The sequence below is a fragment of the Stegostoma tigrinum genome, chromosome 9 (genome assembly GCF_030684315.1).
Source record: "Stegostoma tigrinum isolate sSteTig4 chromosome 9, sSteTig4.hap1, whole genome shotgun sequence".
Lineage (NCBI taxonomy): Eukaryota > Metazoa > Chordata > Chondrichthyes > Orectolobiformes > Stegostomatidae > Stegostoma > Stegostoma tigrinum.
This window is the reverse complement of record NC_081362.1, coordinates 73,184,560-73,197,733: the sequence shown is the minus strand read 5'-3', so window position 1 is coordinate 73,197,733 and position 13,174 is coordinate 73,184,560. Positions and strand designations below refer to the sequence as shown.

Genomic DNA, 13,174 nt, shown 5'->3' with positions numbered 1-13,174 from the left:
AATCAATCTGGTAAACCTCCAGTGGACTCCCTCTATAGCCTTCCTTGGAAAAGGAGACCAATATGGCACGCAGTGTTCCAGGTGCGGCCTTATCAATGCCCTGTCTAATTGAAGCAAGACATCCTTGTTCCTGTACTCGAATCCCCTCACTATGAAGACCAACACACCGTTTGCCTTCTTTACTACTTGTTGCACCTACATGTTTACTTGCAATGACTGTTGAACGAGGACATGCAGGTCTCATTGAACATTTCCCTTTTGAAATTTACAGCCATTCAAATAGTAATCTGCCTTCCTATTTTTGCTGCCAAAGTAAATAATCTCATTTGTTCTCATAACTCAGCATCTGCCATGTGTTTGCCCACTTACTCAGCCTGTTCAAATTACACTGCATCATCTTTGCATCCTCCTCACAGCTCGCCCTTCCAACCAGCTTTGAGTCATTTGCAAATTTTGAGAAATTAAATTTAGTTCCCTCATCTAAATCAGAAACATATAATGGGTATAGCTGGGGACACATTACCAATCCCAGCAATAACCCACCTGTCAGTGCCTGCCATTCTGAAAAAGACCCACTTATTCCTCCTCTATTCTTCTAGTCTGCTAACCAATTTTCTATCCATCTCAATACATTACTTCCAATCCATGACATTTTGTATCTTTAAATTAGCATGGAGGGCCAGGGCAGGCAAAACCACATAGGTTCTGTAGCAGAGATAATGGGAACTGCAGATGCTGGAGAATTCCAAGATAATAAAATGTGAGGCTGGATGAACACAGCAGGCCAAGCAGCATCTCAGGAGCACAAAAGCTGACGTTTCGGGCCTAGACCCTTCATCAGAGAGGGGGATGGGGGGAGGGAACTGGAATAAATAGGGAGAGAGGGGGAGGCGGACCGAAGATGGAGAGTAAAGAAGATAGGTGGAGAGAGTGTAGGTGGGGAGGTAGGGAGGGGATAGGTCAGTCCAGGGAAGACGGACAGGTCAAGGAGGTGGGATGAGGTTAGTAGGTAGCTGGGGGTGCGGCTTGGGGTGGGAGGAAGGGATGGGTGAGAGGAAGAACCGGTTGGGGATCTGTAGCACACTGAATATCTGTTTCCTTCTAAAATTGACAGATTAGGGTACAGAATTGGCACTTTAGTAGGGCACCTCCCACCTTGCCTGGCCTAAAAGCAGTCATTTGGAGCTGCATTTTCTTTCCCATTGTGCTTACAGAAGAATTTCAAAACATCTGAATCAATGTTGATCTCAGACACTTGAGGTCAGGAGCAGAGTTCAATAGCCCTTATTACCTACTTTACATTTCTGCCAGCCGAGCAGTGGGAGATCATCTGGTGATGTCTGATTATGTAAGCTATAGTGGGCATTGCAAACTCCAAATGGGCAAATTCTCCATGAGAGGCATTGTCAACACACGGGGCTCATCCACACAGACTAAACTCACTTTAGAAAATAGGGCACGAGCTGCACTAGAGAAGGTGAACATTCAGGAATCTAAACACATATATTTATAGCCTTTCCAGAAGTGGAAGCGTTTTCTCCTCATGTGCCTCATCAAAGCCTTTCACTGTATCTTAACCATCTCTGTCATGTCCCTCCTCAGGCTGTTTAGTATTTATTGTGATAGTTATCATGTCAGTAATGCAGACGCCATAATACTTGTTTAATATGACTTCCCTGCTTTCAATTTGATATCTCTTGAAATGAAATTAGTTTGTATTGTTTTGAATTAATTAACCCGTATTGTCTCTTCAGAAATGTTGGTATCTATACACTTCTGCTGCTCTTAACCCTTCCCATCTTCTGCTTTGTAACTAGCTCCCTAGCAAACAGCTACCTGTACCCTGACTTCACATGTTGTGACCTAGAATATTCTGACCCCAGTCATGAATATGCCATATCAAGGACCTTTTGAAAATCCAAATATATTAATATTACAGAGATAACAAGGTGTAGAGATGGATGAACACAGCAGGCCAAGCAGCATCAGAGGAGCAGAAAGGCTGACGTTTTGGGCCCAGACCTTTCTTCAGAAAACATATAAATATACACTTGTGGCAACTGTACAAGAACTTCTATGATCTTAAATCTTGGATTGTAATACATTACATGGCAATAATTGATATATTTTCTAAGATTTTTTTATTCACTCATGGTTCATGGGCATCACTGGCTAGCTAGCATTTATTACCTGCTCCTAGTTGTCATAGAGAAGGTGTTGGTGATCAGTGTTCTTGAGTTGCTGCAGTCCAAATGCTTGTTGGTAGACCCACACTGCCCTTAGGGATGGAATTCCAGAATTCTGACCCAACAACAGTGAAGGACTTCTAAGTCAGGATGGAGAGTGGCTTGGAGGGGAAGTCTTGGTACGAATGGGAGATGTAATAATTCATTTTTATCTTAGAAGAAAGATGTTATCCAGACATTCAGCATTGTCAGCTTAACAATAAAACAATTACCATGGACTGACAATTGATGCACTCTTTGATATGGTACAGAAAGGTGAAGGTGGAGTTGTTATACTTTTTATCTTTGTGTAAATCATATTTCTTAAATGTGTCTTTCCCCCTCTTTCACAGTAACCCCATCCCATAATGAGAAGTATTTTAAGACAAACAAATGTAATTTACTGTAAGGCAACTTAACATGTGCAAAGAACCCCGAGAAAATGCTGGCGATACTCAGCTGGTCTGGCAGCATCTGCAGAGAGTAATATTTTGAACCCAATTTGACTTATTCGCGCTTTCCAAAGACTAAAGAAATCTTTGGACTCAAAATGTTAACTCCTGTTTATATCTCCACAAAAGCTGTCAGAGACCTGCAGAGTTTCTCCAGCACATTTCGTTCATATTTCAGATTGTCAACACCAGCAATATTTTGATTTAAAAGTGTTGTTCGGGTACAGTAACCCAGAAAAAGGAGGTGCATGCGTGGGTTTTTGTACTAGATGAACAGTCCACAGACATCCAGAACCTCTTGTTCCCAGTCGCTTAAGAATCTAAACCCTGGACCGCGTCCCTCTCCATACCGCCCCCTGGCGCCAGCAACCTTAGCTTGGCCAACCGCTGGAGAAAGAGAAGCGCGTTTCTATTGGGCGCCGGCTAGCGGAGGTTTTGTAAGGTGGGTTGCGATTGGGTGTGGGCTGGGTTGTGATGCCGGAGCCTCGTTCCCGTGCTCTGGTGGCTGCCTGGTCTCCGGACGCCGAGGGAGAGACATGGCAGCGGTTGGATGCGAGGGCGACCGTGTGGAGCCGGTCTGAAAGCTGCAGGAGGAGCACGAAGAAGTAGCCCCGAAGGACTCGGAAGACCGGCCGGGAAGGCGAGACCACGGCGTCCGATCCCATCGAAGGAGGGTGCGGGTGGATTAGCCGCTGGGTAACGGCCCGACGGAGGCGGATTGTTATTGGGGGAGAGAGCGAGCAAGAGAGAGAGCGGTGCCGGCGGGCGCTTCAAACCAACGTATTTAACTCATAAATATTTCTCCACGTCCAGGCAGGAGGGTGGATGAGGGAGGGGCGGCCGGAATTTTTTTTCTGATATAGTCCCACCGGCAAGAAACCCCCATCCCCCCTCCCTTCCCCCTCCTCCCCGGATCCTCCAAACCGCCTTCCGCAGGATGAACTCGGTCAGGGCAGCCAACAGGCGACCGAGGCGACTATCGAGGCCGCGCCCCGTACAGGAGAGAAACAACGTCGCGGGTAAGGAGGCGAGACCGGGGGCATGGAGGGAGGGAGGGAGGGTGATGCTGGTTTAGTGATCGTGTGTGTGTGTGTTTACCTTCTCCCCCTTTCCCCCTCTTCTCTGCTCCCCAGGAGTGGAGGATTGTGGTGGGGGTGGGCTAGTGAAAATGAACCCCCCCCATTACCCCGTGAAAGGCCTGGCCGCCGCCGCCTCCCCCACCCCCCCCCCCCCCCCCCCCCGCCAGTTCTCCACAAGCGACTAGAGAGACTGAGGCTTCCCCACCACCTCGGGCAGCCCAGGCCGCGCTTTGTTTGTATCTTGGCATAATCCAGTGCTTGGGCGCATGTTTGGTCTTTCCACCACTACCACCTCATCTCTGCGCCTCTCTGTTGGATATAAAATGGAGCCGGTCGATTGACATCTTTTTATTTGTCCGGAGATTGGGAGAGAAGGATAAAGGGGTATTTTGTAAATGGCTCACCGTTTTAAAAAATGTTTCAACTCAAATGTTTGAAGGCTGGCTAGTACAATTCTTTCCCCTTGTTCTCTTTTCTCCCCCCCCCCACCCAAAAAAACCCAACATCGACATGTATTTGAAGAGTGCTGGATTGGATCCTTTTTTTGCCCCTCTCCTTTTGCCACTTTCACTCTAATTGATCTGTGGGTGCCTGATGTTTGCTGCGCAGTTGGACTGAACGCGTGTCGATGATAAGCGACCAACTGTAAGCGTCGACTGTCACTATAACGTATGTCAACTACATATATTATGTCAAATACATAATCTGCGTATGGACTCGAAGTGGGTTTTTTTCGTTGGTTTTTAAAAGCCGATTGTATTGAAGTTTTTATTTGCAAAGTTTCGGTACTTTTTTTCATGACAAGGCCCTTTGCGTAAACCCAAAACATTTTTGGGTTGATCTCGAGGGGCATTGTACGCGTCTGTTACTTTTTAATCTCTACATATCACTTGTATATAAACATGCTTGTATGCATGCAGTGAATTTAAATTTTCTTGGAAACATTTTGGAATGTGTTCCAAAGTGGCTACAACATTCTGAATATCAGCTTGTTAATGATTATCATAATGATTATCATAGAATCATCATAGAATCCCTACAGTGTGGTACAGGCCCTTTGGCCCAATAAGTCCACACCGACATTCAAACCATCCCACCCACACCCTTTCCCCTGTAACACACCTAAGCCACACATCCCTGCACATCTTTGGACTGTGGTAGGAAACCCACATGGGGTGAATGTGCAAACTCCACAGACAATCACCTGAGGCTGGAATTGAACATGGGCCCCTGCTGCTGTGAGGCAGCAATGCTAACCACTGAGTCACCATACCGCCCAGATATGCTAGCATACTATTTTGTCAGGTCTGTATCATGCATGTTTTATAAACTTTCATGGTACTGGAGAACTAAAGGTTCAGGTTTGTCTGTAATAACCAATGCATAACAAATGGTGTTGCTCACCAGATTACAAAATCGTGCCAAGTGCAAAGTTGGAACATATATGAAATAAACTATATAAATTGTTAATTCAGCTAACTCAAAATTATCAAGGGCCCACATACCTAGTTGTTTTATATACAGATACAGAATTAGTGTAAACAATAAAGCTCAATCAAACTTCTATCCTGGAAACATTTAATATTTGGAAGATCTCGCTGAAGAGTGGCAGAGTTTAATTTGGATAAATGTGAGATATTGCATTTCGGTAAAGCACACAAGGGCTGGACCTGCTCAATTAAAAGTAAAGCCTGTGGAAGTTTTCTGAAGGAGGGTCCTGACCTGAAACGTTAACTTGCCTGCTCCTCTGATACTGTCTGGCCCACTGTGCTCCTCCAGCTTCGTACTGTGTTGTATCTGCCTTTGGAAGCGTTCTAGAAGAGACGCCTAGGGATTCGGGAACATTATTCTTTGAAGTTTGCATCACACGTAGATAGGATGGTTAAGGCGTTTAGTATGTTTATGTTTCTCACTTCATTAAGCACAGGCGTTTGGATGTGATGTTAAGATTGTATAAGATGTTGATGGGGCCTCTTCTGTACAGTGTCTGGCTCTGGTTGCCCTGCTGTAGGAAGGATATTATTAAGCTGGAGAGGGTTCAGAAGAGATTTACCAGAATGTTGCCAGGAATAGAGGGTTTGAGTTATAGGAGGGACTGGATTGGCTGGGCCGCCTTGCAGTGGAGTGTAGGTGGTTGAGGAATGACCATAATGGGATTGATTAAAATCATGAGAGGTATAGGTAAGGTGAATGGCAGTTGTCTTTTACATGGGTGGGGGATTTTGAGACTGGAGGGCATATTTTTAAGGTGGGGGGGTTCTAAAAAACATGAGGGGCAATTTATTTACACAGTGGTTCATCTATGGAATGAACTTCCAAAGGAAGTGATGAATGTGGGTATAATGTTTAAAAGATATTTAGATAAGTACGTGAATAAGAAATGCTTGGAGGAATATCGGCCAAGCACAGGCAGGTGGGACTAGTTTATTTATGGTCAGCATAGACTGGTTGGAACAATTAGTTTGTTGCAGTGCAGTATAACTCCATCTTCAATTATGTGGATGGATTCAAGAAACTGGGATTGCACTTGGTGGACAAGGGAAGATGAGAGGAGATCTGGTAGTGATTCTTGGAATCATGAGTATGGGCATAATGGCTAGAAACTTAGAATTGGTGGAAAGGTTGAGAATCTGATGACACTGATTTAGTGATTGGTAAAGGAAAATGCTTTTACACATCTGAAATGCTTTGCATGAGTGTCGTGGAGGCAGGTTTGATTTATAGCTTGCCAAAGGGAATTGGATAAACCTGTGAAGAGAGAATATTTATAGGACTATGAGAGATGGGGTGTGGGGTTAGCTAAATTATTCTTGCGCAGAGCAGGGTGGGCTGAATGGACTGCTGTGCTATAACTGTTTTGATGCTGCATCATGTTTTTCACATGAGCGGATGACAAGTTAGGCAGAAGTTTTGAGTTGTTTTCCTGGAGGTGTCAAACTAAATGACAGCTTTCAAATGCTGATTGCTATATTTCTTAATGCTTTACATAAGGAACACTTTGAAAAGTTAGTGTGTATAGTATATTTAGGAAATCACATGGTATAAGGGTTAAATGGTTGTTATTATTGTGCACCGTATATATGATTTAGTAGGTTTATCCATTGAACAGTACCCAAACCAAGCAATCAAGTTACATCACAGGACTGCATTGTTAGTTTGTCTCCTTTCCAGCCAAAGCAGGGTAATGTTTTTGGTTTTGTTTTTCCTGCGGGTAAAATTAAATGGAGTTTGATTCACTAACTAGTGACACTCTGGAATTAGCTTGGTCCTGGCACTATGCATGTTTTGCTGCTGAAATGAACGATGCATGTATAAAAGGCCTTTCATACAAATTCATCAGTATCCTTCCATTTATGAAGGATGATGGAGGCAGCAAGCAATTTAATTCAGTTGAGATTGTTTCGTTTGGTTTTGGGCAGAGAGAAGAGAATTTTTGATGGCTGAAGAAGCTAATTCTTAAGAAGCAGCTCCTGCCATCAATGCAGCACATAAAGCTATCAGGTGTTGTGGGTTGTTTTTCAGCATTGATGTCTGTTGCCAAGCTGCTGTAGCTATTGGCCATGGAGGTGCTGCACACCAGTCTGGAGGTGTTTGCATTTTTCTGTTTAATCAGACACTCCCAAATGAGATAATTGATACTTATGGTCTCCTTGTCCTGTTTGTAACCATCCTTGAAGCAAAACATTTGAGCCAGCTGGCCAGCAGGATACCCAGTCATATTGCTGTACAGTAGGTCCTTAGATATCTGACCGTCTTCTATCTTGCTAATGTGTTGGAGCCATTGAAGTGGCCTCTGTTTGAGTGGTTAAAGATTTAGGAACTCTGCCTGAGAGAGGACTTTGTATTTGTGATTTGGTTCTGTCAGGCTTTACTGATAATGCACTGTACACCATAAAGATGGTAATTATTGAGCTGCTTGTCTTGAATTGTGAATTAGAGCTATCATAGCCATATTACAAGCTGCTGAGAACCAAGCTTTGTAAACTAGCAGCTTGGTCCCAAGGATCAGCATATTGTTCCATGTGTCTTTCGTGAGTTAGCCAAAGTAAAAGGGGGGGGGGGGGGGTTCTTTTTAAGCTTCTGTCAAATTATGCATCAAGGGGTAGGTTGTCTGTAGCCGTGAACGTGCCGTAGCTGTTTGCATGTGGTTGACTAGCACAGTCAGCATAGAGATGTTCCTTCATCAGGATGCGCTAGATAATTGTCTGTTTTCAGTCTGATAGGTTGTAGAACCTGTCTTTTGATCTAATGTGCAAGTAAACCCATCTGCTAGGATGGCAGACGTCAGGTGCATGGAGATGATGTCAAACAGAAAAGGAGTTAGGACGTAACCTGTTGCAATCTGATGCTCCCTTTTGAAATGGTTGACAGTAGAGCCATCAACCTGTAGAGTGAATGCTGTCATGGAAAGAGCAGATGAAACAGGACCTTCGGATAGCCAACTTTCCACAAAACTCTGGCAGAGCCTTGTCCTACTGACTTTATTGAATGACTTTACTGAGGTGATCCATGAAAGTAAAGAAATACACCTTGATCCCTACACTAGTTCCAAGAGGTCATAAGCCACTGTAGACTATCAGCAAAGAAACCAAATACTGCTTTTTGGTGTGAGTCGGCAGGGTGGCTCAATGATTAGCACTACTGCCCCATAGCACCAGGGTCTCAGGTTTGAGTTCAACCATGGCTGACTGTGTAAAGTTTGCATGTTCTCCCCCTGTCTGCGTGACTTTCCGCTAGGTGATCAGGTTTTCTCCTACAATGCAGGTTGGCGGATTAGCAATCATAAATTGATCCATGTGTGACCGGGGCTGTTCAAGCTGGGTGGATTAGTCATGGTTAAAAAGTGGGGATTGGTTGGGATGTTCTTTGAATCTGTACTAACCCTGGATGGGCCAAATGACCTTTTTTCGCACTGTAGGAAGTCTTGATTCTTTGTCTGAAACTGGAAGTCTTCAGTGTGACCCCCGCAGTGTCGTTCTCTGTAATGCTGAAGAGTGAGATATGCTTGTAATTGTTGCAGTCTCCTCTCTAATCTTTGTTTTTGTATAGTTTTATTTTCATATTTTTGCATTACTCATTGATTCTGGCCTTTGCTGACACAAGGAATTTGTATGTTGCCTCACTGTCTCGTGGTTTTCCTCTGGGTGCTCCGGTTTCCTTCCACGGTCCAAAAATGTGCAGTTTGTGATTGGCCATGCTAAATTATCTGTAGCGTCCAGGGTTGTGTCGGCTAGATGCATTAGCCGTGGAAAGTGCAGGGTTACAGGGATAGGGTAGGGGTCAGAGTCTGGGTTGGATGCTGTTTAGAGAGTTGGTACAGACTTCACGGGCCAAATGGCCCCTCTCTGCACTCCAGGGTTTTTGTGATCTTGTGGAATTGCTAGTCTGCTTCCAGTGATGAAGATCACAAAGATACATTTGGAGCTGGATAGGGTAGAACTATCCACCACTTGAAACCTTTACATGGAGATTGTAGATGGAGATTTCCATTGTTATGGACAGTTTGAATTTTAGGTGTAAGTAGATCCAATGTACTTCTGTACAGGCTCCCCATTTTCTGCACAGCCGTCTTGGCTATGTGCATTGTACAGCTATTTGGGTTTACGTTGTGCATCTGGTAGGCTTTTGTTTTATTTTGATGGCAGATATAATGTTAGCTGAGTAGGTCTGAAACCAGTCTTGTTTTTACAGGTGCTGACTTTACCAATTGATGCTTCTGCTGTTTCGTAGATGGTGCTTAGTGGGGTTCAAGCTTCATTGTTACTCCCTGGTAAACTTTGGGTAGCAATAATTCTAGCAATAACACTGCATAGTGCTTTTGTTTAGTGAAAGGTATGGTGGGCTGTCATGTTAATGGTTCTGAAACTTTGGGGTATGCCGTTGCTCTGACTTGTCTTTAGCAGTGCTTTCTGCGCTGTGGTGGGAGTGTGGAGACTACTTGGTTGATTATGCTTTCTTCCAATGATAATGTTGAGGTGGTGCAATATTCAGACCTTGTGTGATGCCATGATAATCTATTGTAAAGTCTGCCTTGGAAAAGGTGGTGTTGATGCAGAGTTGATTTAGGTCATAAGGCTTTAGCCAAAATGGATTTTTTTTTAATGTTGCCCACCCCATAATGACCAAAAAAGTTTAGCCATGAATTGCCAACTTCAGCACATGCTCTGAAGTTACTCAGACTGAAATTGAAATGTTGTCCAAATATTGCCTCGGAAGTTGTAAAGATGCTCTTTATTTAAGGAACTGGGATATGGAGTTAATATGAGGGCACAATGATGTAAATTGCATCTCTATTAAACAGTACCTGCAAGGAGGTGAGGTGCTGTGAAGTTAATATAGTCAGTTGACTGGATGTGAGTTTGCTCGCTGAGCTGGAAGGTTAGTTTTCAGATGTTTCGTCACCATTCTAGGTAACATCATCAGTGAGCCGCTGACAAAGCGCTGGTGTTATGTCCTGCTTTCTATTTATCTGTTTTGGTTTCCTAGAGTTGGTGATGTCATTTCCTGTGTTGTCATTTCCTGTTCTTTTTCTCAGGGGATAACTGTTAGCCAGTTGCTCCCACAAAACCTGTGCCAAACTGTTGGTCTTCAGTGCTCATTTAATGGTAGTTGAAGGTGTGATTAGCCTTTGGAAAGAGCGTGTGCTGGTGTTATGGTTTATTATAGAAGAGTAATGTCAACAGGAAGGTAGTGTAGCTCAGTCAGTTAGATCTTGTGCTCACTGTGGAATGTGGTTGCTCGTGCAAGGGGCACATTCTCCATGCTCAGGCTTTCAAGCTAAATGATTATCTTTCTCTGTGTAGCATAGACATGGCTTTAGATGGTGTAGACTCGCCTTTGATCTCTCCCCCTCCCAGCCTGTAGGATGGTATCTCAAAGAAAGCCAATATGTCTTGAGGCCTAATTGGTCACGAGAATAGCTAGAAAATATTAACTTAAGGGAAATGCTATCGCCTGTTGTAGTGACTTGGATGTTTTCTGCTACTCCATTAGACATTATATGCATGATCCATGGACTAACATATGAGTTAATGGTTGTGGGTGATTTCACCATCTTTTTAATTATTTAAAATATCTATTGAGTTCTTCGCTGCACTTCAGCCCCATGCTCCTGATCTTTGGATATCCAGCGCAGTGGGGTGTAGGCAAGTGGGAGAACCTCTTTGTGGGTCTGCTTCTGGGCCTGGCCAAGTTGGCAATTAATAGGTCCAGGCAGTAGGTTGCGATGGAGATCATTTCTGTTGACTGTCTGCCCTTCTTCAGTTGTGTCTGGGTGCTGTTAGAGAGGGAGCAGTTCATCAATACTTCAGAGAGGTGGGCACTGCAGGATGTGGGGTGCTTCTTTTCCCATTTGTTCCATTTTGATTTAGCTGCTTTCCACACTCCCTATCTTCATCTCGCCTGTTGATGGTCAGCAATACTCTCAGTGGGCTTTGCATGTAAATATTCAGTTGGCTATGTGAATGATTTCTTGGTGGCAGTAATAGATTAAAGGAAAAATATTGTGATTTGGTAGGGGGGAAAACATTCAGTTGTGTGTAAGAGCACCTCTGGATTTTAAAAACTAAGTCTTAATGTTGAGAAGCATCAGCCAGCAAGATTCAGGTTGCCACAGTCATAGATCAGATCTTGTCCGCTGGGTGTGTCATTCCCAGCTCCTCCGCAGGTGGACAGGGCATTGTCCATCATCTCCCCGTGTGCCCACCTCCAAGTCATTGCCAGCTAGTGAAACCCACTGTAGCTTCTAATTTACCAGAGTGTCCCACTTCAGTTGACATGAAATTAAAAACAAAAACAGAATTTGCTGGAAAATCTCAGCAGGTCTGGCAGCATCTGTGGAGGGAAATCAGACTCAACGCTTTGGCCCTGGTGACCCCCCCCTTCAGAACTAATGGTTGCTGGGACAAAATTACTGCAAGTGCTGGAATCTGTACTGAAAACCAACAAATACTGGAGATCACAGCGGTCCGGCAGCATCCATAAAGAGAAAGCAAGCTAATGTTTCAAATCTAGATGACTTTTCATTAGAGTTTCAGCTTTGCTGAGTTATCTAGAATCAGCAGTAGCTTGTCTTCTCCATGGATGCTGCTGGACCAGCTGTGATCTCCAGCATTTGTTGCTTTCAGTAGCTTGGAAAAGTTTTTCTGCAGAAGATGGGTGGGTGGTGGCGTTAGGGTTAAGGAGTAAATGAAAGTTGGGGATAGAGCCCTGATGAAGAGGAGAACAGTTGGACAGGTAAGGTAATCGATAATGGTTGGCCTCTGCAAATAAATAGCTCCTAATGTGTTCTATTAGTGGCTTAGAATGGGTAGTGTGAAATAGCAGTTTGTGTTAACAAGGCCTGGTGTATGGGGGTGGGGGTAAGGACATGGGAGAATGTGCCTCAAGCCCTAAAATTATCTGTCAAGTCCAGAAGGCAGTAGAGTTTCCAAAAGGAAAATGAGATGTTGTTCTTCCAGCTTGCTCTGAGCTTCACTGGAGCATTGCAGGGAGCCTGAGACAGATGTGGGCCAGGAAACAAGCTGATGTGTTGAAATGGTAGGCACCTGGAAGCTCAGGGTATTTTTTGTGGACAGAACATAGGCAATGTGTGAAGCAGTCAACAGTCTGTGCTTCATTTCCCCAGTGCACAGGAGACGACATTGTGAGCAGCAAGTGAAGTAGACTAAATTGAGTAAAGCGCAGGTAAAGCACTGCTTCACTTGGAAGGTGTGTTCGGGCCCTTGGCTACTGAGGATGGAGGAAGTAGACAGGCAGATAGTGCACATTCTGCAGTTGCAGGGGAAAGTACCATGGAAGTCTTGGGAGCGGGGAGGAGTGGATTGCGGTGTCCTGAGGCGACAGTCCTTGCAGAAAGTTGACAATGGAGGGGAGGGGAATAGGTGTCTGGAGGTGGTGGAATAGGTGTCTGGAGGTGGTGGAAACAGTGGCTAATGATCCTCTGGACGTGATTGCTGGTGAGGTGATTGCTGAAGACAAGGGGTGCCCTACCACTGTTGTGGGAGGGAAGAGAGGGGGTAAGGGCTGATATGTGGGAGATTGGCCAGACCTGGCTGAGGGCCCTGTCACCAGTGGTGATGGAGAATCCTCGGTTGAGGAAGATGATGGACATCTCTGAGGTCCCTTACCGAAGTTGGTATCAGCAAATTGGTTGTTGCAAGATGGTGGCGGAGTAGGCACTCCAGCAGGAGCTTGTCTACTTCGCCTGTTCTATTCTTTCTCATCCATTTAATGCTTCTTTTTCCCTTTTATTTTCTTGATGACTCCCAGCCAGGACCATGTGCTTCCTCCCATGGGGGTCTTCTGGCATGGTGTGGTGACCAATCAGCCTCCTGGCATGGCTTGTTGCTGGGCTGGGATGGTGTGGGAGCTAGTGCCTGGTGCAGACTAGAAGTTAAGTGCCATTGTGGTCTGTTGT

At 44.7% G+C, this 13,174-nt stretch overlaps 1 protein-coding gene across 3 annotated transcripts in view; it reads left to right on the top strand.

Moving 5' to 3' along the window:
- Positions 1-3,156: 3,156 nt before the first annotated feature.
- Positions 3,157-13,174, top strand: part of fbxo11b (F-box protein 11b) — a 167,284-nt gene continuing 157,266 nt past the window's right edge. For 2 of the 3 annotated variants that reach the window (XM_048535722.2, XM_048535720.2), the window contains exon 1: positions 3,157-3,696. In XM_048535722.2, coding sequence (XP_048391679.1) covers positions 3,615-3,696 — 82 coding nt within the window. In that variant the 5' untranslated portion in view covers positions 3,157-3,614. Of the gene's footprint in view, positions 3,697-4,274; positions 4,426-13,174 lie in introns of those variants that run through there. The other variant, XM_048535721.2, reaches the window with a different exon arrangement.